The 27,632-nt window shown below is 40.6% G+C and overlaps 1 protein-coding gene across 3 annotated transcripts in view; it reads left to right on the forward strand.

Annotated features, from left to right (window-relative positions):
• The first annotated feature begins 7,164 nt into the window (after positions 1-7,164).
• The window catches only part of DPY19L2 (dpy-19 like 2), a 48,392-nt gene continuing 27,924 nt past the window's right edge, over positions 7,165-27,632 (forward strand). For 2 of the 3 annotated variants that reach the window (XM_024562924.4, XM_045197423.3), the window contains exons 1-8: positions 7,165-7,646; positions 10,538-10,562; positions 11,860-11,947; positions 13,955-14,092; positions 15,420-15,540; positions 18,767-18,860; positions 23,843-23,900; positions 25,693-25,784. In XM_024562924.4, the coding sequence (XP_024418692.2) occupies positions 7,265-7,646; positions 10,538-10,562; positions 11,860-11,947; positions 13,955-14,092; positions 15,420-15,540; positions 18,767-18,860; positions 23,843-23,900; positions 25,693-25,784 (998 nt within the window). In that variant the 5' untranslated portion in view covers positions 7,165-7,264. The remainder of the gene's footprint in view (positions 7,647-10,537; positions 10,563-11,859; positions 11,948-13,954; positions 14,093-15,419; positions 15,541-18,766; positions 18,861-23,842; positions 23,901-25,692; positions 25,785-27,632) is intronic. The other variant, XM_053927093.2, reaches the window with a different exon arrangement.

Raw genomic sequence — 27,632 nt, forward strand, 5'->3', positions numbered from 1 at the left:
CACTCACCCACATGCCTGTCATTGCACAACCTCCCACGCCCCCCAAAAGCCCATGAGATAAGTACTCTTAGGAGTAAAGCATCCGCATCCCATACTGCCTATGAGTTTTTCAGCAGGATGTTAGGGTACTTATCCCAATTCTGAATTTCACATCCGCTCCTCAGGCTGTGCTCCTTACATTTGAGCTGAATTATATTGAGAAAATAAGCCTCCGGTAAAGTGGGTGAAGTGACTACCACCCCATTAAATATGTGGTCAAGCTTAGCTGTGACTCAGAAACTCAGTTATGTGATTTACAGGACCCCTATTGTAAGGAAAACAATATTTTTACTCAGTCGTCCATTCACTGGGTAAGGAAAACTGTTTTTGTTTTTCAACATGTATGCACTTGATAATTGTTACAGGTAAAACAATGTTATGCCCTAAATCTAGCCTGTATAGGCAGCACATAAAGCACTGGACAGGAGAGATTTTCAGCAGGCTGTTTTAGAGACTCACACTTGGGTAGACAGTGGACTTTAAACATTTCTATATTATTTCAGAATCCAAGGATTTTATGTAAACGAGCAAAAGGAAAGTCATAATCTCTTAAAACTTGAGAAAATCAATATCCTTTCCTCATCATTGTTCATTCCATGCCAGTTACCAAATATTCCAATACTTAGCTTTCTTCGGCACGCTTAAATACGCAAAGGTTCATTTATAACTGTTTGATAGGCAAATATTCCTATTTTCTGGCCCTTCTTTCTCTGTCCATGCCTTAAATACTTCCGATTCCCTCCCCCCAATAATAAGAAAATAAAAACATTTTGGTGAGATAATACATCTGGACAAAAAATACGATTTGTTGTATTTTACTTCTGGTACATTCAAATACTGTATTTAGTTGGTTTGTTTTTTCTTCTTCTTAGTTTCAGAAACCCGAAAGAAGGTCTTTGATTTCCTAAAGGAAAAAAATATTGTATTAGCCTTTTTAGTAGACTCGGTCACCGTTCTGTTGTTTGCTGTGTCCATTGCTTAACGACTTGCGTGCGAACAGTCACTGTAACGAAGTGTGTGTGTCGGGGGCTGGGGGACGGGCATGGGAAATGTTTTATGAAAAAAGAAGTTATAAGCCTAATACTATGAAGTAACATCTAACGAAGTTCTTTTTAAGTGCAATATATTTATTTCTGCTAGAAATGTATTGACATTATGTAATATTTGAAGCATTACATGTTATTTGTAAACAGCTTAAAATTATATATTACCCAAAGTTGTACAGAAGTACAAATGTGTGCTTTATCAATTTCTTTCATTAAAAATGGTGTGGTTTTGATATAAATAGACACACATTTACACCTTTCATTATGTGACACCGTTTGCTCCGAGACTTTTGCTACCTGTTTCCTCACCTGAAATAAAAGGGGGACTGGGTAAGGTCAAAGGTCACCACTGGCCACTTCCAGGCCAGACGCAGCCCACTGGATTACTACACAGGGTTTTGGCTTTGCCTTTGAAAACCCATAGAGAAGACACTGCTCTCCAGTCCCCCCCACTAGTGCCAAATCTTCTGCACCCAGGCCCCTCCACTCATTGACTCCCCAGTGAACGTGCAGAATGCTGGGGCCCTGACCTCTGCACGGAGCGATAGGAAGACTCCATAGCGCTCGAAGAACAACTACCTCTCATTCCAGTCCCGAGCTCTTGGATGCGATGTAATGATGTTACCCAGCAGGCTGACACAAAATAAGATTAGACAAATTCAGTCTTCATCCTTCTTCTGCATGACAGTCCTTCAGAATATCTGACGTTATCATGCCTGCTGCTCTCAGAAGTCTGCCCTCTTACCCTTCATTTTTCGTGCATGCCAAACACCATTCTTGGAAAAATCTTTTAGTGGGAGTAATTTTAAGCTTACCGAGTTGTTGCAAGAATAGCATTAAAAAACTCTGCATGCTCTTTACCCAGATTCACCAACTATTAACTTTCTGCCCCATTTCATTTGCCATTTGCACTCACACTGAGTAGTGCAAACACACACACACACACACACACTATATATACACACAAATTTTTCCGAACCATTTGAGAGTAAGTTTCACATGCCACACCCTATTATTCCGAAGTAATTCAAAGGTATTTCCTGTAACAAAGAAGATTCCGTGAAGTATCTGTGGTAGAGTTTGCAACTCCAGGGAACTTAACAATGGTACAGTTCTGCGATCGGCCGTCTGCACTCCAGTTTTGTCGGACGACAGAGTGACGTCCTTTGTAGCACACTTCTCCTTCAGTACAGATCTGGTCCAGGGTCACACACTGCACTGTGTTAGGTTTCTTTAGTCTCCTCCATCTGAGATAGGTCCTCAGACTTTCTTTGTCTTTCATGGAAGAAAAAAATCCTGTTGTTCAGTAGCTTACAATTACTATCCTGAGTTATCTTGATGCAGCCCCGGATTCGGTCACTGGGGGCCCCTGGAGCTGGCTCCTGTGCCCCTGGGACACGCCCTCATTTAATTTTGAGCCCCTCTCCAGTTTCTGGCATAACACGCTTTCCCGGGCTCATCTGGTATCTCTTCTGCCCCAGCCTCGGAACCAGCCATTTCTACAAGGAACCTGGACTCATTTTTGTTGGGGAACTGCATTAGGAACTGAGATCTGGGTGCAGATATGCCCAATGGGGCTTGTTTGCTGCCAGGCCCTTTCAGCTCACAAGAATACATGGATGTGTACAAACACACATTCAAGTACACATATGTGTGCATGTGTACAAAAGGTCTCAGAAATCATGAGTGTATGCCGACATCTCCCATTCCAGGGTGTCCCACAGAGTCCTTCTGTCCTTGCTCCGCGCCTTTCTGTATCTGTGTCTGCCTTCTCCCACAGCGAGAACCCTGGCTTCCAACAACGTCCACGTATCATTTACTCATCTCTGTCAGACATGCCAACTGATTTCCTGTCGCTGCACTCAAACAACTACTATAAATACACCTTCTACAAAGAGTTGGGGTTTGTAGTTGATTCCCTCCTTCTCAACTCAGGGTCTATGGTTAAATGACATGTTTCGCAGTTACGTGGGTTAGCTCCTTTCTTGTTCTCCTGCACGGTTATGTCACTCATTTGCAATACAACTGAGTTCATTTGTTCAGCTTGCTTACAGTTTTAAGGTTCTTTTTCTTTCTCATTCTTACTGATTTAAAAAAAAAACCAGAACATTAAAATGTGTCAAAAAAACTCATAGAACTAATAAGTGTTTGTAGCAAACTTGTAGGATAGACGGTTAATATAAATGAGTCAACTGCTTTTCCAACTATCAGCAATGAACAATTGAAATTCAAAATAAAAATACAACCCCATTTATAGGAGCACCAAAAAAGGGGAAGTGAAATACTTAGGTATACGTATAATAAAATAGTGTGTACACAATCTATCTGAGGAAAACTATAAAAGTGCAATGAAAGAAATCAAAGGAGATGTAATAAATAAATGGAGAGATACTTCGTTTCTGTGGATAGACAGACTCGACATTGTCAACGTGTCAGCTCTTCTTCACTTGACCCAGAAATTCCATTTGTGATCCCAATCAAAATCCCAGCAAGTTTTGTGGCTCTCAGCAAACTGGTTCTAAAGTTTGCATGGAGAGGCAAAAGATCCAGAATATCCAACACAGTCTTGAAGCAGAACAAAGCTGGAAGACTGACAGAACCCAACTTCAAAACTTACTGCAAAGCTATGGTAATAAAGACAGTATGATACTGGTGAAGGAATAGACAAGAAGATTGACCAAGCAGCAGAGAAAGCCCAGGAAATACACCCACGTAAATACAGTCAACGGATCTCTGAGAAAGGAGCAAAAGATCTAGCTGAACAGACACCTCACCAAAGAAGATAAACAGATGGCGAATGACCATGAAAACATGGTCAACATCAATGTCACCTGGGAAATGCAAAGGCAACAACAATGAGATACCACTATGGGAATGTGGAATTGGTTGCACACCCCTGTGAATATACTAAAGTCAGTAGATTCTACACTTAAAAGAATGTAAGTTATGGTATGTGAATTACATCTCACTAAAGCTGCTCCTTTAAAATGTAAAAGAAAAAGATATCCCGCAAATCTTTTATTTTCATTCCTTAGGGCCCAACTTGTCAACTTTGAGGACTTCCAGGGGAGTAAATCTTGTGTACTTGCGAGTGAAGAGTGAGTGGTCAAGAGTCTTCTCCCTGCCTCAATTTCTTTTATCTGTAAAAAGAAGATACTATTGCCTATTGGAGAGCATTGTGTGGCCTTAGGCTCTCAATTTATATTAGTTTGTTTTTACCCCTTTATTTTTTTTTTCCAGGAAGAATTACAGCTGGTTGTTTGGATTCCCTGGGAACGGAAAAGATACTGTAAATGATCCTTCTCCATCCTGTGCCTTGATTTGGTAATAACTGGTACCTTTCATAAAACATTTACTCTATCTCTACACTCTAGTCACATCATCCTACTTAATCTTTGCAACAACTCTATGAGGTCAGTGCTATTATTATTTCCATTTGCAATATGAGAAAACTGAGGCTGAGAGTGATGCAGTGACCTACAGTAAGAGGGAAGCCAGGATCCAAGCCCTGTCTGTACTTGTAACTAACATGCTGAACTAACCCCTTGCACAAATAGTTCTAAATTCTAAGAATTAAAAAGAAACTTTATCTTGCCTTTTCTTTACTCAGATATATGGTCTTAACTAAGAAACAAAAACTGCATAACTCAACAATTTTTTTCCTAATGGATTATAAATGGTCACTGGTAAGTGTCTCAAGAAGAGTTTGAACAGATGGCAGGAGAGGATTTTCAAGTTCCACATGTACCTCGCGTGGGTGGGTAACATCCTTACAGAAGCAGGACTCTGCTGCCCCAAACAACAGCCTCCTGGTCTTGATGTAAACTCTGATTACTCATCGGTTGTTTTATAAAATATGCATATGCAAAGACATTTCTTTCAGTGGAGGTCACTTAACTGAAGAAAAATTTGAAAAATATCTTTTAACATGTGAACACAGACCAGTTAGAAAATACACAGCCACCAAAAAGCACATACCCACGGCTGTCTCTCTTTTTGGAGACAAAAGTAGAGATACATATTTAAGCAAAAGGGTTTTTTCATTTTTGTGAATTTATAGGAAATCTTGCAAAAGTATAAAATATGAATCTCATTCGGTTTACCTTTATACAATTTCTTGATTGAAATGAATACAATTACTAAGTCAAACTGCTCTAAGAGAAATCTTGGATATGTGGTTCAGCTAGAGCTAACAAAACTAGGAGATCCTAAGAGTTTTGTTACCATCTTTGGGACTAATGGTGACAGACTAGAGATGAACGCTTGGGTGCCAAGTCCAACTCCTTGCACCATAAAAAGGAAAAAATACATTACTGTAAAAGAAATGTAAAACAGCACAAATAAAAACCCACCTTTTATGCAGAAGAGTATCAATTAAAGTGAAATTAGCATTTTAAATTATCAAATTTTAAATTTTGAAAATGATGTTCATTGAACTACTAACTTTCCTTTTCCATAAAACCAAGCTAGACAGAGATATAACTGGGATATTCAAGTGAAATTTATATCTATGTATTTGTGTAAAGTTAAAATATTTAAATTTGATTAAAAACTATCTGATCAATTAAAGCAAGGCCATTAAATGGAAATCCAAACATTGCTCATGATGAATATCTTAATTACTTTGACATATGAAATATACAAAGTAATTATTTTTATGCAGGGTTACATTTGGAATTTCCCTAAATTTCATTTTTAGTAAACTGATTTATTACAAGAACAGTGATTTTTCTTTTTTAAAATGAGCTTGAAAACTACCTAAAATATTAAATTCTGATTTACAAGTCATTATTGCCACCTGCTGGTTATATAGTTTCATTGCTTTTTTTTTTTTTTTTGCAAATGACCAATTTTCTTCACTAAAAGGCAAACGGAAAAACAGGGGTGAGTTTTAGATTTACAAGATTGCATTCAAAATCTCTACGTAAAAGAAATACATAATTTGCTAAAACAGGAGGCATAGTCATTTCAGAGAGGATAGGATACTGTGAGAGAATATATTTGTATTATAGCAAATTGTAATGTATTATTTTAATTCAGTTCATCACAGAATAAGTATTAGGCATACTATTTTAAGTTATTGTCATTAATAAGCATACAGCTAAAACATGACTTACACAACTGTCCATTCACAACTAGAGCAAAATAAGTGGCCACTGTTAGAGAAGTCACACAAAGATGAAAACACGCCACAATTCTAGTCAACTGAGTGAAACTAGCGCCACGTCTTCCCTCACGTAAGCGCAAATTGATCTCTCCTTCGTTAGAGAATGCATAATTATTTAGTTTGTCAGGTTTCTGAGTTAACTAATGAAACTAGAATATATATAACTGTTTAATAATAGAACTAACATATAACTTAATGACAAAGAATCTGAGCAAAAACTTAAGTAATATTCATCATTACACTCTGAATATGACCAATCTAGAGGAAGATACAGGATTTTTTTTTTTAATTAGGCACGTACTATATTTTAGGTGCTTCAGCATTTTTTCGGACGAGGAAATAGCAGAGTAGTTATTAGCTTAAGTCACACAGCAGTAGAAGATTTAGACCGGAGCCTAACATATTGTTAATTTTGTGTTTAGTATATATCTGAATCATATGCATATACTCTGCTTCTTTTACCTTTAACACTATTATCATGAGTATTTTCCTATATCATTAATATTCATTCAAAATGACTTTAGTAATAAATGCTGCATTGTACTGAGTGTTCTGTTATTGTTTGACGTTGAGGTTATTTCTAGTTTTCAGTGATAGAAATAAGAGCCTGATGAGTCTTCTTATAAAAACATTTTTAAAGGATAAACACGACCATATTCGCACTTACAAGGGCTAGACCAAGGTAAGACTCCGCTGTATTCTGTCAAGACACTGAGCGATCCAAAGTCCATTGGAAACTCCGGGAAACAAATGAAATAAAAAGGGAAACCTTGGGAACCGAAGCGCTGAACGCGGCGGCTGCGCACGTGCGCTGCGCGCGCGGAGTGCGCGCTAGTGCCGGACCTCACGCCCCGCCTCCAGGTGCCGCGGTCGCCTTGACGACCGGGCGGCCCGCAACGGCGGCGGGGCGGAGTCGTTGAGGCTGCGAGACCCCGCGGACTCGACGGACCGGGCGGGGCCCGCGCCGCGGAGACACCCCGCTCCGCTCCAAGCGAGTAGGGACTATGAGAAGATGGTCGGGCAAAGGAGGAATAAGCCCAGAGAAGCGGCTTCGGAGCCGCTGCACTCTCCGCGCTGCGTGCAGGCGAGGCGGCGGCGGCGTCGGGCCACCGGGGCGGGGGAGCCGCAGCTGGAGGAGGAGCCGCGGGAGGAGGCGAAAAGGCCGGAGCTGCCCCGGGCCGTAGGCTGCGGGCGCCTGCAGGGGGGCGCCCGGCCCTGCTCTCCGCGCAGGACCCGGAAACTGAAGGCGCAGACCTGCATGCAAATGGAACTGGTCGCAAAGACCCTGTTTCTCCGCCGCTTCCAATTCTTCAACTCTTTCCTGGAGCAGCTGCGCGACAAGATGCATTTATTACGGAGACGTCAGTTCTCGTTCCGGACAACTGTCGGCGTAGGTGAGCACCACAGGCCCGGGAGAGCCCTTGGGTTTGAAGGGGTTTGGAAGAATAGCAGCAGCCTAACAGCAATAACAAGGTCCGAGCTCTGCAAAAACGCTGGCGAGAATCCCCAGCCCTCTCCATTCCTGTATTAACACATTTTCCAGGGTTTGGGGGCGTGGTGATCCTCCGGACGGCACCAACAACGTATCTTAACCGGGGCATCTCCGTTTATATCACAGGTTGTGAAAATGAGAGCTTAGCGCTTGAGATGCAGACATTGTTAATTACGGGTGGAATTAAAGGCACCCATTTGAAAAGCTGTGGAAAAGAGAGAGAGTTCGTCTTCTGAGATGGGAGGGAATAGAAAAGCAAGGATTACTGCATAGAGCAATATTGACGTGAACATACGAGAAGTTTGCGATGCTTGTGTCAAATGATCGTTGTTTCAGTCACGTATAATCGTTGTTTCAGGCTGGGTCACTTTTAGAGGTGAGGTTGGCTGACAGGATACAGGGCACTCGGAGTCTTGCCTTTTCTCATACCTTCTGCATTCAGGGTATTGGCATTAGTACACCAGGTGTGCAATGTGGGGCCCAGGGAGAAGGTGAGAGACACAGAATATTTCGAGGATTTTTGGAAAGGCAGATGGATTTAGTGGGATATTTTCATTTCCCCCCTCTTTCTTGAAGATAACTTTTAAGAGTTTTCATCAATATATGTAATTGTCTGGAGAATAAGAAAGAGGATACAAATGTAGTCGAATAGAACAGTGTATTTTAGAGCTAATGTCATATCAGAGGGGCATCTGTTTCGAGGTGAGAAACAAGATACAGGTTTAATTTCAAAGTGGTTCAGAGTATATTATATATTAGTAGAAAGAGTTAACATATCTAGTGAATTTTTTTTTTTCTGTAAAGAGCTAGGTAGTAAATATTTTAAGTTTCACAAACCACCTGTAATCTCCATTGTGTTTTCTTCTTCCTTATTTTTACAACCTTAAAAAAGTGTAACGCCATTTTTAGCGAGTGGACAAGAACAGACAATGGGCTGTAGTTTGCTGTTCATGGTGTAAAACAACGAAATCTTCTGAGAAGTATTGAACAGTTGTAGGAACTAGCCCAGGGTGGTTAGGAGTATGGAGAAAGACCCAGAGAAGCATGATTGGGAGTCTTCAGCATTGCAGTGTTTTATTATTATTATTAATTTAGTTATTGATGGACTTGCACTTATTTTGTTAGCCAAGTTGGGTTATTTTTGAATTTTTAAGAGGTTAATGCTGGTGGTGTGAAAAATAACTTGCCAAGTATATTTTGGGACAACCATAAGAAATATTGGGGTGGCCAAAAAGTCCGTTTAGTTTTTTCTGTGAAGTAAAAGACACATTTTTTTCATTTTCATCAGTAACTTTATTGGTTTGGATATTTTGAGTATGTTGGCAATCTCCCACTATTGGCTTCTAGTGTGTAGAGGCCAGGGGTGCTGCTAAACATCTTCCAATTCATAAGAAAGCCCCACAGCAAGGAATTTTTTTGTCAAAATGTCAATAGTACAAGAAATTTTGCAAACCACTTATGACATGTTCGATCAGTCTCTGCTCCTTCTCCATGCACTGCACAAATCTTTTTTTGAATTTCAGTTGTGTTTTTACCTTTCTTGAAATAATAAAGCATAATATGCCAAAAATATTGCATATTTTCTTCCATCTCCAATATTAAATTGGCTGCACAAAATTCACCAATTTTGATAAGTTTTTTTAATGCATGCTAATATGACAGCTGTCACAATACAATCTAATAAAATTGTTTCGAATGAAGTTAAAGACAACTAAGCCCTATTAGAGCCGTCGTGTGGAAAAAACTGAACGAACTTCTTGGCCAACCGGATACTATTATAAAATCTTGGAGGGGAGGCAGGACATCAGGAATAACTAAGTGAATTCACTCCCCTGTGACAGTAACAAAAATACTTGAAATATGATGGAATCAACTTTTTCCGATCTTTGGAAATTAACCGAAGGTTTACATCAATCTAGAGCTTGTTTATTCAAGAAAAACAGCTGAAACTCTGTAAGAACAGTGGGGTTGGTGGTGTTTTCAGTTGGCCTCCTCCCATCCCTTCTCCCCAGCTCCATGATGTCCTTGAAAGTAGACAGAGTCCCTGCCACCAGAAGGGACAAACAGTGCTTGGAGCCCCTCAGAAGGCCCATCCCCACAGCTGCCTCACGGTTTGACCTGTCTGGCAGCTCCCTGGTGAAGCCTCCTTCCTGGGACATTGGCATGGAGACCCCAGAGGAGCCTCCTTGGCGGGTAGGGAGTCTGGGAGCTGTCAAGGCTCAGTCAAGGCTTGAGTTGCCTGCAGGGGCTTTTGGGAGTGGGGCTGGGGGCTGCTGAGGAAGCTTTTCCCTGCATTTGCCACATTCTGATAAGCCCAGGGACAGTGGGCTCCAGTGCTTCTGGTGACTGGAGTCACTGCTAAAAGGACTGAGCTGGTCAGACTGTGTATATGTGATTCTTTTAAAAACTTTATGTACAGAAACAGAGAGTAACAGAAATTATAAGAGAATGATACTGAAAAATCACAGAAAAGTCTAAAAATCATCAGTAATTTCATCACTCTTTTGCAAATTACATCAGTGAGACAACGAGATGTGGTCTTCCCACATCTCTCCCTTTGCTCCTCCTCCAACCCCCTCCCCTCCCTGCAGAGGTAAGCACTATTCACAATTTGTTTTACGAGCTTCTGGAGTGTTTCCTGTGTCACCCAGACAGAATTAGCTAGCCACCTCGCTTGTGTGTGCTCTCTGTAGACATATAGGGGGATACATTTGAAATAGTTATATAAAGGGTGTGTTATAATTACCGTCACAAAGCAGCTTTTAACCACTTTTTTCTTTTTTCTTTTTCCAGCTGCGTTTATAGGAGTTTTGCACTGGTAAGATTAGCTTCAGTCTGAAATAAATAAAAGCACTTGAATTAAAAATTACCATCACTGTTTGCATACAGTAAAACCATGGCCTCTCGGCATGCGTGGAGAACGTCTGTATGTGCGTCTGTATCAGCGGACACAACGTATTGCTTTAGAAAAAGCCTTGAGGAAGCAGCATTTACAAAATGGGTGCATTAGGGGAATGGTAACTTATGCCTTAACATAATTTTGTCTTATAGTAGTGAACCAAAGGATTCACTACAATATTCTTAAAAATCTAGACTTCCTAGTGTTCTCTGCTTATTTATTTCATCTAAAAAACTACCTTACTTTACAGTAATGTTATGTTAGTTGACAGAAGCTTAGAAATAAAGCTTAACAACACCTGGCAGTTGGAAATCAGGTGGCAGTGAAGCTAGAGACTGCAGTGGCCGTACAGTTAAATGAGACGTCAGTGCACCTTATTGTACACAGTGACTTTTTTGGTGAAAATTCTATGTAAAATTATCCTACTTTTCCCCTCGCCTATTTCATTTCTGCCTGAGCCCAGGGATTTCTCTTGGGAAGAATGGGTTCTGCCCCACGTCCTGGGAGACGGCACTGTTCTGGCCATTTGGTCTGCAGGGAGACTTTGGTTTTGAGAGCTAAGGCTGTGCTGGTGTTTCCTATAGCTCTTGGCTCCCGGCCTTAGTCCCACATGTAAATGAAGGGGAGCGGGAGCCTAAGTTGGTGCAGGAACTTGACTGTTTCTTCTGCTTCATTGGGAAGCACCTGCACGTAGATGGAGGGCAGCTCGCCTGCTCCCTCACAGACGGCACCCTTCCCACGGGCTGTCTTCCCTGCCCGCAGCTGTTTTCCGCAGTTGCACTGATAAAACATCTTCAAGTGCAGTCCTGGGTTGACACTTGAAAGCTGATTCCTTGCATGGAATTAGCCTTATTTATCATTGCTGTAATATCAAGCAGCTTTATTTAAAATTATATTCTGAATGTTTTTCAGCAGTTGGAGGCATTTCCCACACTTGGTACATTAGAAGCCCTTGGGGAACTTAACAAATAAACCAAAAGTTACCTCTTTCTGACTTAGGGGCCCGGAGTTAAAGAAGTTCAGCTGTGTGCAGCACTAGATTATAAATGCCTGAAAATATACACGTTAGAAAGCAAATTATAAAGCTATCTCAGTGCTATTAAATTTGTTTTTTTCTTCTTCATGGTTTTGATTCTTTGTTTACCTGTAACTTAGTTATTTTATGACCTGTTTGAAACATGTTCTTATTATAAAATGGTGCTTTTCTTTTTTCTAGGATACATTTAGTAACACTTTTTGAAAACGATCGTCATTTTTCTCACCTCTCATCTTTGGAACGGGAGATGACTTTTCGCACTGAAATGGTTAGCTTCCTTCTTCTAATGAACTGATTTGTAGTATAGTAATATTGAGACTGTAGGGTGGGCATTTCTGAACTAAGATGCATTTTCGGTGAACTGTGCTGTTTCTCAAGCTGTACCTTAGGTTTATTATTCCAATAGAAAGGGTTTTAGGACGTTTTTTTCTCCTGTATCTCCCCGTCCTCCTTGCCCAGTACAGACTTCTTTGTGATTTTTCCTTTTTTTTTTCGTTCTCTGAACCTCAAGATAAACTCTTTTAAGAGGTAACTTCCTGATTGATTCTGTGGCCATTGCTTTTCTGTAGCTCAATTAAAATAAAAAACTAAATTTATATTAAAAAATTTTAAGTAGCAAAATTCACCATTTCAACTAGTCTTATATGCACAGTTCTGTGGCATTACATACATTTATATTGTGCAACCTTCACCACCATCCAACTCCAGAACTTTTTTATTATCCCGAAGAGAAACTCCGCCCATTACCCACTCACTCCCCTACCCCGCTCCCCTGGAGACCCACATTCTACCTTCTGTCTCCGTACATTCGCCTGCTCTAGGTCCCTCCACCCCTGCTTTTTGAGTATCCCCCTCACAGGCTTTTGAAAGCTTTGAAGAATTGGCTGCAGTAGCGTTTGTATGGCAGTCAAAGTTTTCATATTTTATAGGTTTTATTTCAAAGGGAGGGTAAAAATGTTATTAAATAAAGAGTGTAGTGGTGGCAGAGCACTGGACTCAGATGTCAGGTCCGTGCATCCTTGAGTGACGACAGCCAGTCAGTAACCTCCCTCCCTCTCGGTCACCTCGTCTGTGAGCTGGAAATGAGGCCGGCCTCACCGGGCTTTATGGGAAACGAAGGGAGAGAGTGGGCGAAGCATGTAGCACAGCACCTGGCCCAAAAGCCATAGCTGCTATTAATCCAAACCTATGCGTTTATTTTCTCTTTCTCTAAATATCGCCTTAAGTATCGACAGCGTATTAGATACCCTGTCGTTGTAGCAGTGCCTGTTGCCCCCATGAGCAGAAAGAAAGATCCTCAGTTCCAACTACGAGGACGTGCTCTCTCAGACGCCAGCCAAGCGCATCTTCAGTTCAGCAGCACGCCTGTTGCTTACTCTCTCCAAGATGACAGGGTTGAGTGAGGCTGAGTGAGTGGAGAGTTGAAGATTATTTTTAATGTTTTTTGGGGAGGGTGTATTACGAACAATGTGGCCCTTCATTTGCTTGTATTTTTCCTTTTCATTGACTGTATTGGGGTGACACTGTAGCAAAATTGCACAGGCCTCAGTTGCACAATTCCACAACACTTCATGTATACACTGTGTCGTGTGTTCACCCCAAGTCTCCATCTGTCACTGTTTATCCTCCCCCCATGCCCTCCTTCACCTCCCTTCAGCCCCCACTCTGCCTGCGATTAGATGTTAGGAGGGGGAGCAGGAAGTGGATGGGGAAGTAATTCGAAACAGCATGCTCTTGTTCGTCTTTGACTTGTAACCAGCCCAGTAAAGTCACCGCGTCGTGTACCGGAGCCAGCCAACTCCTCCGGACAAGGCGTCTGTGCCTGTAGCAGTAGCCTGCTGACGTTTGGTCAGCGAGGACTTTGTGCGGAGATGTTAGGTGGAGCCAGGAAGTGAGTTGAAAGCATAATGTTCCATTTGATGGTGTTTATGGTCATTTATGTTATTTCATAAAGAGCTGGGAAAAAGAATGGAGGTAAAGTTGGGCACAGTATAAATAAAAATATATTGCATACATACTTTAAGGTGTGTTTGGCAAAGCTCCGTAAAACATTTAACCACCTTCCAGTGCTTCTTCAAACCTACAGAACTTCACAAAGAATGGTACTGTGATAACCTAGAATGGATGCCTTTCGAGTCCAAGAATGCACTAGTAGCCAGGAAAAATTAAGAAGTCTTGTTATTTATCTTTTCCTACAGAAAAATTGCTCTAAAAGGAGTTATAAAAATAATTCTTTTCACATTTTACTTACATTGCCAATTTGTGCCTTTTGAAGGGACTTTATTATTCTTACTTCAAGACCATTATCGAAGCGCCTTCGTTTTTGGAAGGACTGTGGATGATTATGAACGACAGGCTCACCGAATATCCCCTCGTAATTAACACGGTGAAACGCTTCCACCTTTACCCAGAGGTGAGTGAGATGCAGGATCGACGCTTGTGGAGTGACTCTTTTTATTAGACAAAATTGCAAGTGAACACAATGATGTCACTAAAAGGAGGGACCTTTAAGGTTTATTGATTGTATGTGTCCTTACAGTCGAGCAGAGTATCAAAGTTCCCCTGCCGAACTTGTGTTAATTTGCACTTCCCTTATTATTGGTGGAGTTAAGAATATTTTTGTGTTTACCAGACATTTGGATTTATTCTACCAATAACCTGTACAAATATTTGTCACCTACATGATGGCTGGTTTCTCATTCATTTGTTGGCATAATTTATGTATTTTACAGCCTAATCCCTAGTAACACATGCTGACATATCTTCTCTCGCTCTGGCTGCTTTCCCGTAATCAGCCCCGTGGAGGTACAACTCACACGCAGTAAAATACACCATTTTGAGTATGCGGTTCTTTGAGCTACACATTTGACAGATGTATAAAACTGTATAACCAAACCACAGCTGAGTTACAAAACATGAAAATAATGCCAAAAAGTTCCCACGTGCTTCTTTGTGGTAATTGTCCTCTCCCAATGGAAGTGTCTTGGCATGCGTGTTGAAAATTGAGTGACTGTATTATGTATGAATCTGTTTCTGGGTTCTCTACTGCTCTGTTGTTCTGTGTATCTGCGTTTTTGCCAGTACCACACTGCTGTGATGACGATAGCTGTATAATGAAATTTAAAATAAGGTAGTTCTCCAACTTTGTTTTTCCTCTTCAAAATTATTTTTTCTATGTAAATGTTAGAGTCACTTTATCAGTTTCTCCAAAAATCTTACTAAGATTTTGATTGGGATTGCATTGGGTTTATACATCTCTGTGGGAAGAATTGGCATCTTAATATTAAATCTTCCAATCCATGATAATGGAATAGATCTCCATTTTGTTAATCATTTTTTCTCAGCAATATTTTGTATTTTCAGCATACAGTCTTCTATAAGCACTATTTTACTACCAAAAATGGTGTTATTTTAAAATTTTAGTTTCCCATTTTTTGTTGCTTTTGTATAGAAATTAGCTGATTTTGAATATGGACCTAGCACCTGCATCTTGATGAAGTGACTTAATTATTCTCAACAAGAAGTTTTATAGATGCTCCTTACTCTGTAATACAGAACTTTAGTCTATGGTGTATGCACGTATAATTTTAAAATGACTGTCTCCCAAGTGAAATGACTTAAATAAATTTGCCAACGTTTATAATGTCAAAGGCAACCATCACAAAATGGCATTTAGGAAAAGTTACTATGAAGATAATGTACTCTCCTTTACTCTCTCATTTCATTTTTATCTTTTACAGGTGATTCTAGCCTTCTTGTATCGCACGTTTATGGGAATAATGAATTTATTTGGGCTAGAAACTAAGACCTGCTGGAATGTCACCAGAGTAGAACCTCTAAATGAAGTTCAAAGCTGTGAAGGCACGTTTTTTTCCTACACTGCAGCTGGGTTGTCATTAATGTTTACGTAAACAGCTTATACTGTTAGGACTTACTTCAAGAATTATCGTAAACTAGGGATTGATGTTTTTAAACACTATGACTGATTCACATAAAAGTATTTACCTTTACAGCAATTTTCTGAGAAGGCTATGTGCTTACTCACCTGTGTGTTAATTTAGAATTTGGGTATAATGTACACCAGTGTATGGCAATCCTGACTCTAAGTTTTGGTGTAGCTTGAATATATAAATTTGAGGATAAATTAAATAGTCAAATATCTACCTGTAACAGTTAATGTAAAAATTTAATTATGGAAACATAAAATCAGACATGCAATAATAGATTGATTTAGAAGAACTTCACATTCTTCATATACATACCTTGAATATTGGTATCTTAGACAAAGAACCACTTTTGGGATCAGCTAACCGTTTTCCAGGATCTGTATTTGTTACTGTTGCTTGAGGTGTTTGCCATTTAGCACTTTTACAATCTAAGTAAGATGCTCTCCCTTGAGACTGCTACTCGAAGTCACTTATATCTACTTGCATAGCATTTACAGAGCTGGTGTTTTCTTTATTTCTTCACATTCTCCACACTGAACACAGTATATCTTATAAATACATTTTTATAGACTTGTTTCCAATAACATTCAACTCTCGGAATATATGAGGTCTGTCCAGAAGGTATCCAGCCATGTACTATGAAAAATAGAGACATTCATGGAAGAAGATACAAGACACAAGAAACATTGTACACAGGACAATGATGCCTCAGTTCCCTTCAAAGCAGGCACCTTGGGACCTCACACAGTTCTCTCAATCACCATCAGCTGCCCCGTTGTATTTTCCTGAATCTCACTGATGGTCTGAAATCTCTTCCCTTTCCAAGGTGATTTTAGTTTTGGGAAAAGCCAGAAGTCTCAGGACACCAAATCTGGGCTGTAGGGGAGCTGAGTCACCTGGGTGATTTGATGTTTTGCCCATAAACTCTGCACAAGACGTGATGGATGAGCAGGCAAGTTTCATAATGAAGCTGCCAATCACTAGTTGCCCATAGCTACAGCCTTCTGAATCATCAGAATAGTTTCCATAGAGGCATGTTTAAGCTTAGTGCAAAATTTGATGCAGATTCATTTCTCTACTTGCTCAGTTATTTTGAATGCGACAGCCACACGGTACACATGCTCACTCAATGGCATCTGCCGCCCCCACCGACTAGTACAGTGAAGTCGCCATGTTCACACATGTGCATTCCAGTCCACTCTCCTTGGCTGCCAGATTACAATGATGTCACGCAAACCATTCTCATTATATTAACCACAGCTGGACTTTTTCTGGACAGACCTCATTCCAAATCTGTATTCTCACATTTCCCTGCATTTTTACTGTCCTTCAGGTGATCTTTATAACATCTAAATAGCATTGACAGAGGATTTTGAGACATAATTAGGCTTTTCTCAGCAAAATAAAGGAAAGGAGAACATGCCTCAGAAAATGAGAGGCTCTGTAATGACTCAGTTTAGAAAGTATAGCCTTTTCTGAGAGATGGGAAAAAATCGCCTTATATGTGTTCATTTATGGTATTTATTAAGTTGCCACTAAGTGACAGGTTAGTGTCAGGCCTTAGGACCCCAAGGTGCGCCAGTCAACTTGGCACCTTGCCCTCCGAGCGGTAATAACTGTGATCGACCTTACCAACAAGGAGACAAGTTTGTCCGAGTCAGGAGTAAGGGGAGGAAGTGTCTCAAGAGCAGGGCCAGCACGGTCAGAACTCCCGAGGCAACGAAGTACCGAAAGAGGGACTTCCCGGAGCAGAGCCGTGGAGAAGAAAGGGTGGCGGGACATGGTGCCGGGCCTGTCAGACGGTGGAGGGCCGGCTGCTGACCAAGGACTCTGTACTTTACTCGTTGAAGAATTTTAACGGATTTGCATTTTAAAACCACTGTTCTGGCAGTTGTGTGGATTTACTAGTATCTTTCGATACTAGTAAAGAACAGCAGTGGGCTCACTGAGACCAGGCAGGAAAGGGGACTAGGAAATGCACCGATTTGAGAGAGATGCTGGAAGCCGAATTGACAAGATTTGGTAATTGGTTGATGGGAAAGGGGAAGGAGAGTGAAGTCATGTGAATGTTTGGTGTCCGTCTTAGTCGAATCCCTTCGACTGGTAACCGCCGTTAGTGAAGTAGCAGGTTTAAATTGCTGCCTTAGGGTCAGATACCTGAGAGGCCTCAGAGTGGACAGGTGAGTGACTATACCTGCAGGTAGACGTAGGGCAATGAGAAGAAGCTGTGGGCTGAATGCAGACATGGGGTCATCTGTATGGAGGTGACAGCTGGAACCACAGAAGTGGAAGAGCTTTCCTAAGGAAAGTCCAGAGACCGAGGAATGAAGAGGGTGTGGTGGAGCCCTGGGTGGTCCAGCATCCCAGGGGTGTGCAGGGCAGGGAGGCCGGCAGAAGACCAGAGAGGAGGGCTCAGAGAAGTAGGGGAATGAGGACGGCTGGCCTTCCGACCTTGGCGCCATCAAAAACTTTGAAAACCCAATAACTTTACATTTTCTATGTTCTGTTTGCTCAACCTTTAAAAGTTCTTTTCGTGCCAGCTAATCTCGTACATTTGTTCTGAGGACTACGTGACATGAAAATGTAAAGCACCTTGTAGGAGACCACGTGTGCGTTAATGTATTTTACACGTGTCTGTCTGCCTGTCCATCTACCTGGTCTTGTACATGGGATGTATTATATGTTAAGGTTTCAGGTTCGGGCTACATGTCATAATGGATCGAATAACTAGATTATCTCATATCGACTAAAGCTGTTCCCTGGGGACAGAGCCCATATCTTACTCTTCTCCTAGAACCAAGCAAAAGATAATAATGCAAAGGATTTTCTCTCCTAATTCATCAAGTGACTCCACAGACAGTCCTAGATACTGAACGATAGCAGCATCTCCTAAATAATGGGAGGCACCAACTATTTCAGTATATAATACTTAATCAGGGGAAAGTGTAAGTGTAACTGCAATAAGGTATAAAATCTGAATGTGACTGATAGTATCTCATGTAAGGGGAAGTACTCATGTAACTATTAAATAGAGCAGTAGTCTGCACAGCAAATCTTTCAGTAAATTCATGAGTGCTTATGTCCTGTTACTTTATAATCATTTGTTCATTAAATACTGAATAATCTGTGTCTTTTTAAAGGAATGGGAGACCCTGCTTGCTTTTATGTTGGTATGATTTTTATTTTAAATGGAGTAATGATGGCATTGTTCTTCATGTATGGTGCGTATCTGAGGTAAGACTATGCATTGAAAGATCTTTTAGTGGCTTTCTAAGGACTGGCTGGCATTTGTTGGTTATATGAAAAGGATGATTAATGAGATTAATAGAGTAATAGTAGGAACATTTTTAGATCTATTTTATTTTTTTTCAGAAGCTTATCCAGTATCATGTAACCTCAAACTAGAGCTGTCACTAAAATAATACCATAAAGGCCTTCCTTTTAGTCTCGTGGGGAATTTGTTTTAGTCACTTAAGATTCCTTAACAAGTTTTTAATGAAAATACCCCTGGGTCATGTGTAACGTTACTATATTAGAGGCGATCTTTAGTTGGCGTTAGCAGCAGTGAGCCTCTCATTTCGGTCCCTGCCCATGCGGAATTAAGGAAGCAGTGAAGATACTGTCTGTCACTGGCAGCACACACCCGCGACAGCCTGTCTTCCTTAGTGACAGTACTATACAGTTCAGTTGGGGGCAGCAGTGTGCTTGGCCTCGGGTGGTAGGTTGAAGTCAGCTATGACAGTCACTTACGGTTGGCCCTGGAACAATGCAGGGTTTAGAGGTGCCTCCTACCACCCCCTGCTCCCCTCACACAGTTAAAAATCCATGTATAACTTTGACTCACCCAGAACTTAACTACTAACAGCCTACTGTTGACCAGAAGCCTTACTAATAACAGTTGCTTAATGTATATTTTGTATGTTGTATATGTGAGCTGCATTCTTACAATAAAGTAAGGTAGAGAAAAGAAAATGTTATTAAGAAAAACATGAGGAATAGTTAAATATGTTTACAGTGTTGATTGAAAAAATTCCACATAAAAGTGGACCCTCACAGTTTACACCTTTGTTGTTCAAGGGTTGACTGTTTTCTGCTTCTCCCTACCCAACGCACCTGGGGTAGCCCTTTGAGCTAGCTTTTTCAGTGCAAAATAAGTTTACATCTGGGAAAGCATTTCTTCCTCACAGAGGGATGGATTCAGCTGCCCCTTCTCTGCGTCGTCCTGCATTCACTTGGATGTGATGCCTGGAGCTGCTGCAGTCGCGTTGCAGGCGGGAGGGGAGGGCCGTGCACAGCACACGCATCTGCCCTCACAGCTTTGCCCTGCGGACCGAGGGCGACACGCACATCTTCCATGCTCCTGCTGGCTTCGTTAACAGACGGCCATGTTTTAGGCCGCTTCTGTCAGCTTTCCTGCTGCTTACAGCCGAATACATTCCTGACTGAGTCATCAGCTTCCTTTACAGTGAACTGCACAACATTTAGAGTGAAATATCTAGATTTAATCTTTAAATAGTATTTATTGGTTGCATAGGGTTTTTGTCTAGGTACAGGTTAGTATCTGTATACCCCTTGTTTTAGGAAGTTTTCAGTATAAAAATATGAGCATAGAATCAATGCAAAATGTATATAACATTGTACCATATATCCTATTCAACATAGTAAGTTAAGAAAAAGTAGTAAGTACAAGGACTGGAAAACTTGAAAAAAAGAACTAAGTATCCTTATAAGCAGATCACATGATTTTATATAGGAAAATCGAGGAAGAAATCCATGGGCAAAGTATTAAAATAAAGTTTATAATGTTATTGGAAACAAAGTTAATACACATGTATTGTATATCTATACTCTAGCATCAAAAAATGAAATTTTAAAAGGATGCCATGTAGAATAGTCTTGAACAAGAAATTTTTAAGAATAAATCTAACAAAAACTACATATGACCTCTTTTGGAAAACTGCAAAGCTTTGAGACACTTAGGAATACATAAATAAATGGAGAGACGTGCCATATTCGTGGATTGGAAGACTCAAAGACAAGTTATTCCAATTGATTTATAGACTCAATGCACCACCAGTTCTGTTAACCTTGATAAGCTGATCTTGAAATTTTTCAGAAATGGAAAAGGGCTACCTAACGTAGTTGGTGAGGGTGGGGGCACTTGCTTTATTAACCGTTTCTGTACGATAAAGCTAAGGGAACAGGGCAGGGTGGTATCGGCACAGGGACGTAGCGTTGGAGGAAAGCAGAGCCCAGAGGCAGAAATGTACAATTAAAGACCCCTGATGTAAGGCAGAGCTGCTGGTGCAGGTCAGTGGGCACGGACAGGTGTCTTAAGAGGTGCAGGGATTGAGAGATCATAGAGAGAAGTTGGAACTACATGAAATATAAAGTCTAGTTGGATTAAAATCTCAAATGTGAAAGACAAAATTGCAAAATGTTGAGAATGTTACATAGGAGAATATCATCAGTAACTTGGGATAAGAAAGAATTTCTTAAATAAGGCATGAAAGTTTAGCCACAAAGGAAAAAACTGATAAATCTGATAAAAAGAATTTAAGTTTCTTAAGATGTTTTAGAATGAAAAGGTAAGCCACAGCCTGGGAGAAGATACTGCCAAGCATGTACCCAACATAGCATCCAGACATTACATTCATTCATTTGATAAATTTTTATTGAATGCCTAGATATTCAATAGCTGAGACCAAGAGCACTATTTTAGGTGCTGGAATTAAAAAGGCAATCTCGGTCCTTACGGAGTTTCTGTTCCAGGGGTAGACAGACACTGAAATGATGTACAACCCAATAGAAAAATGGACAAAATGTTTATGAACAGACATTTCCCAGAGGAAGAACTCCAAACTGCCAAACAAAATACGTAAAGTATTTGTACTCTGCTGATACTAGTTATTGATGTCAGGAGAGTACAAGTTTAAACTACAGTGAGCTATTGTTTTACATCCACTAGATTGGCAAAAGGGACTTTTACCCACAGCAGGTGGACATATAAATTAGTACAACTATTTTGGAAAAGCAGTGCACGTTACCTAGTAAAGTTGAAGGGGTAGGCAACTCAGCAATTCCTATTTAAAGTATGTATGTCCGACACCCTTGCACATGTCCACCAGGAAATAGTGTGTACAAGAATATAGCAGCATTGTTTGTAACAGTTCCAAACTGGAAACAACTCAGATGTCCATCTACAGAGAAATGTACACGTCGTAGTTTAACGTAGTGGAATCTGTCCAATGGCGAGGATGAATGAGCTCTAGCTGCACACATCAACACGGACAAATCTTTTTTTTAAAGATTTTTATTTATTTATTTTTAGAGAGAGGGGAAGGGAGGGAGAAAGAGAGGGAGAGAAACAGCAATGTGTGGTTGCCTCTGGCACGCCCCCAGCTGGAGACCTGGCCCACAACCCAGGCATGTGCCCTGACTGGGAATCGAACCTGTGATCTTTTGGTTCACAGGCCGGTTTTCAATCCACTGAGCCACACCGGCCATGGCAACATGGACAAATCTTACAATGTTGAATGAATGAAGGAAGGCACAAAATAAAAAGAAATCCTGTGTACTTTGATTTGTATGAAGTTTAAAAACAGGTTAAATGATAGTACGATATGTATGTAGAAGTGGCTATATTGATAATCACAAAAATCAGGGCAATGGCTGTCTCGAGGGGTAGCCAGTGGGGACTTGGGTGAGAGCAGTTTTCTATCTCAGTGACGTAGTTACCAGGATGTTCATGTTATAATTATTCCATAAACTGTCTAGAAATTGTATGTACTTTTAGATATGTATGTCATACAGGCAAAATATATTTAAGCTCATCACAGTATTAATTACTTTAAGATGGTGTTGGGCTTAAAAAATGTTCTAGTTTAGAAAATAGTTTGTAGAGCTTATGCTTTTTTAAATATGGAAAATGCTGCACAGGACTAAAACTTTGTAAAATTAACATTTTTTGTTGTTAGAGCAGCCCAAGAGTTACCATGTTCTCTGAACTGGTTATATAGTTCCGGAATATCAAATGAAGCCTCGGTCATTAAGAAGGATATGTAGACACAGCGTGTGTTGACTACAGAAGTTTACGAAAACTGTGAGGTTATTGAATGGCATATGAGGAACAAAAGAAATAGGAATTTGTGGGGAGTGTTTGTGTTTCTTACTGTGGCCACCTGCCCCCCGCTGGCACTGACTTGGAAAGTAGGTGCCCTATTCATGTCCTTCGGGTTGTTAACAATAAAGCGTTAACATGCATGTCTGACTTTTCAAGTCCGAAATTAGCTGATATTTTCCCTGTTCCTCTGATCAGTACAGGGAATTTTAGAACGCTGCTTCAACACGGCCCCTGGCATCGTGTGGTTGCCACCACAGTTAGCCCTCCGATTGCCCCCCACGGTTGTCATTACTCTCTGTGCTTTATTCTGTCGTTCATGTTGACAAGTCTTAAATGTATCCGCGTGGCCCCAGTTTCTAGATGCGGTGCTGTTCTTGCTCCCCAGACATTCCTTCTCTCCATTCCTTACTTTTCGAAATGCATCCTTCGAGTTCCCATTCGTGAAAATTTATTAATGATAAATCACCTCCCATTTGCTTTCCTCTGCTTATTTTTTTAAGACTAGTCCTTCCTTTTTAAAATAATCCAGCCAATACTTAATGTCTTCCGTGTGTGGAGCTGTGGATATGAGGGTGAATGGCGTACGAAGAAAAGGCAACTTTAAGAAATGGTTCTTGGCCTTTGATGGGTGTCCTTGATCTAAGTTTTGTTTTCCACATTGTTTCTCCGGGGCTCAAGGAAAGAATATTGCAGTAGTTTAGACAGTTTAAAGCCTCTGCTAAAGAAACTGTTAGACTCTTGTCGTCATCCCTTCAGCAAAGGAGAGAAATTTGCCTCCCTTCTGAGTATTCAGAAAATGTAATATAGACTCTGAAGTGCTGGCCTGTTTGTTAAATATTATCTTATGTTCACACCTTCTGTACTTTATTTTAGAAAATAAATATAAAATTCAGATTATTTTATATGTCCATTTTATATGCTTGCACATTCAAGATTAAAACATCAACAACATGGGTACTTTTGAAATGTTTACAATTATTTCATATGGTTTAGTACTATGACATTTTAAATATGATTTTAAATTCTAAGATAATTTTGTGAAAAACTCACTGTGGTTTGCACGAATTGTGATTGTATACTTTCTTTTTTACAGCGGGACTCATCTTGGAGGTCTAATTACAGTATTATGCTACTTTTTCAACCACGGAGAGGTTTGTTTTCTAGCAAATAATTGTTAAATAGAAGGGACTATATAGGAACAAGGAAATATATTCATCAAAACAATATATAATTGCATGTTACTTAGGACTTCGCAATATTTTAAAGAACCTTGTGTTGTAAGTTGATATTTAATCACGATCCACATTTTTGCATAATAATTAGAATTAATGACATAAAATATCTTGCATGGCTTTTACTCTATATATTAATGCACATCTATTTTGTAGAAAAAGGAAGTACTCTTTGAGTTCAGGCACTGGGAGATGGTTGTTTTCCACACAGGAGCTATGAAATTGAAATTTAGAGAGGCTAATTTCATACCCAAGATTTCACACTCACTACACGGTGAAGCTGGGTTTCCCATTCACATCTGTCTGACCTAGGGGGGGTGTCCAGCCTGTGTCTCTGGGCCACACTGGAAAAAGAAGAGTTGGCTTGGGCCACACATTAAACACACAGATACTAACAAAAACTGATGAGCAACAAAAAGGTTTTAAGTAAACTTACGCTTTTGCGTTGGGCCCCATTAGTAGCCACCCCGGGACACATGCAGCCCGTGGGTCCGGATTGGACGCCCTGCTTGTAAAGCCTCATTTCTTCTCTTACACTAAGCTGCCGTTTCAATACTGCAAAATGCTGAATCAAAATAGTAGCCAACTAACTCACTCAGCCCAACAGGGCATGGGCCACCTAAAAAGCGGTCATAGTAACCTATGTATAATAGGAAAATTTACCCAGCAAAATCCGGAGCACGTACCTGCCATGCACCAGGCTCTGTCAGACGCTGAGAGAATCTTTCAGTTCGTGGAGCAAAGTCTCTCAGGTGTTGTGGCACAGCTTATATGTGGTCTGATCTTACTCGTGCCTGTCGGGGAAGGTGGGTATTTGGTTAATTTAAAAAATCCGATAGACAAAAGAGTCATAAAAGTTACGCACAAACACATTAACGTAGAGCAAACGAGTGCACTGTCATTCCGGTGTGTCCACGTAGAGGCGAGGCGTGCTCTCCGAGTGTGCCGGGCGGCTGGCCTTACGACTTCGGAAGCATGCCGCACAGCCAGAATCTTCCAGGGTTCGTAATTTTGGTTTCTCGGAAGAGGAGCAATAACTTTTAAGACTCTGGCAAGGTTATAAGAAATTAGATGCTTTCTATAATTTTAGAATTTTTGATATAAAACTTTTATAATATTCTCACCCCTTTATCTTAAAGCAGCTTTAAAGTCTATTTAAATGTAATGGATACTTCTGTTATGTGCATCACACGAGTTCCAATTGTCTTTAGAAATTAGAAACATATAGTTAACTTTTTAAAAGGTGTATTTCCCAAATCCAGAGACAATCTTAAGTACTTGTAATGTGGATCTATACTCACTATATTTGTTATATGCAAGCTGCCTTGGTGTCTGTGAGTTCACCAGGTGACATTCGTCAGACATTCTCCCGGGCACACGCGCGTCTCCAAGCCTGGGGATTCCAGGGTCACACCACAGCGCTGGAATGTGGGTCTGGTTTTCAGCCCTGGATTCTGTACGGTGGGCTCCTGTACCTACCCTCTTGCTTGTCCTTGATGGTCTTCCCTGGTTTCTGGACTTGCTAGCTCAGGGCTCTCAGCCTAAGGGCTGGGTGTCCATCAAGAGAACTCCAAAAACTGAGAAGCTCACCAGGCACGCAGAAGTGAATGAGCCTACTATTAAAATGCTTAAAACCAGCCCATTTGTGATTTTGAGATGAATAATTTTTATTGCAATGGGATGTAAGAAGTAAGCATCTTATTGATTTCAGGCCACCCGTGTGATGTGGACCCCGCCTCTCCGGGAAAGTTTTTCTTATCCATTCCTTGTACTTCAGATGTTCATTTTAACTTTGATTCTCAGGTAATTTTCATTAATAAAACAAATCTACATAAATTGTAAGTTAAGTTTCTTAAGATATACTTCCACCTATTGTTATAATTCAAATGTAGGTGTTATTTTTAGTTACTTTTAAAATAAATTGAATATCCAGTTGAGAAAATAATCTACAATACTATGTAAAACTTTTTTCCACCTTAGAAAATCTAGGCTACAGGTGTTAAAGAACTACACTATGTTTTAGTGCATCAGAATTTAAGTTTTCATGTATCTTTGGTAAAGATTCACAGGTGTTTAAGAAACTTACTTTTTTCCCTCAAAGATTGTGTAATCTGATCCCTTGTTTTCCACCTATGTTTCCCAACATTCATGTATATTCCAAGAAGGAAGTGTGCTACGCACAGATGACTTGGGGAGATGCCAGGTTAGATAGATAGGAAACATAAATATTCATATATTCATGAAAATTTCTTAACGACTGATGTGTCTAGCAGCTCAATCAGAATTTCATCTCAATTGCTTTTCTTGGACACTTTTATTTGGAATTAATTTTATAAGCCTTACATATTTTGAGAGGCCTGAGAAACAGCAACAACAAAAACATAAAGAGCAGAATACTGTAAACAACCTGACCATAGAAATAAGTTTCCTAGACGTTAGCAGCCCCCTCAGTGAATGCAGTAGTTGTCACACCCCTTGGAACTCCCTGGGAACCGGCTTCGTCCCTTCCTGCCCGCCCCTACCAGAGTCTGCCTGTGTCGAAATCTTTCCTGTATGTGTCTTTTTTCTTTCTTAGAACTGTAAATTTGTTAACCAAGCACACGCACACGCAAATGGCTACCTACCCACTCACCATATTAAAATTCCGCTGGAGACGGGAGCCCTGCAGCGTTGCTCTCCCTCACCGCAGAGCCCTGCGCCCCCTGCCTGCCGACGGTTCAGGCTCTGACCCGCCAGCTTACAGAAGGGGACCGGTGGCAGCCCGGTGGCCCCCACCCCAAGGGTGGTGCAGACTAACTCCTGGCTCATGGCCTGTGGGATATGTTTATTTTGGATTGAATTTGTATTTGGGAATCGGCTCTCCCCCCAGATTTCTCTGTCTTTCCTCTGCCCATTACTTTTCCTCCAAGATGACGATGGAGGAAGCTGCCTGTTTATCCTGCTCCTTCCCACTTAAACTCTGAAGAAGGTGGTTTATTTTCCGTTTTTATTTTTTGGAGGTGATATCAGTCTGATCAGTGGGGGGTTTTATGGAATGAAATGTGTTCATTGGAATATTTAGGATTGTACCCTTGAGTGCATGCGCTATGCCCTGTACCTTTGCCCGAAGTAATTTTTGTTTGATATGTATAAGAAAATTGAGTACTTAATGAAGATTGTGTTGTGATAATATGAGTAAACAATATGAACATTTAAAATCTTGCTTTTGAAAACTTATACACCGTACTACAAAGAGTTATCACAGTCTAATACAATCTTCACAAAAAGAACAGTTACGGTTTTATTACTTACACAAAATGTTTGCATTTATTTGTTCATAGTCTGAAATATGCTAAAGTCTTCTCTGGTAAAAGGTGTTAGTGCCTGATGTACCTTATAATTGCAGAATGGGCAGCAGAAACTTTAATAGGCAGGAGTTTAACTGTGTTCCAGAATTATTCTTTTAAAGTCATCTTAATTGCTTTGTTTAAAATTTTCTCACAGTTGCTAATTTATTGCTTCACCAGCACTTAGATTTCCTGCGCTGCTTTTTAAAACATCAGACAGCGGCAGCACAGGAAAGGCATTGCTGCTCCTGCGGGCCAGCGCCCAGGGGATGCCGTCCGCTCACCTGCCACCCCTGACCTCGCTGGAGGCCACTCTTCCAATGAT

The sequence above is a fragment of the Desmodus rotundus genome, chromosome 6 (genome assembly GCF_022682495.2).
Source record: "Desmodus rotundus isolate HL8 chromosome 6, HLdesRot8A.1, whole genome shotgun sequence".
In the NCBI taxonomy this organism is placed as follows: domain Eukaryota; kingdom Metazoa; phylum Chordata; class Mammalia; order Chiroptera; family Phyllostomidae; genus Desmodus; species Desmodus rotundus.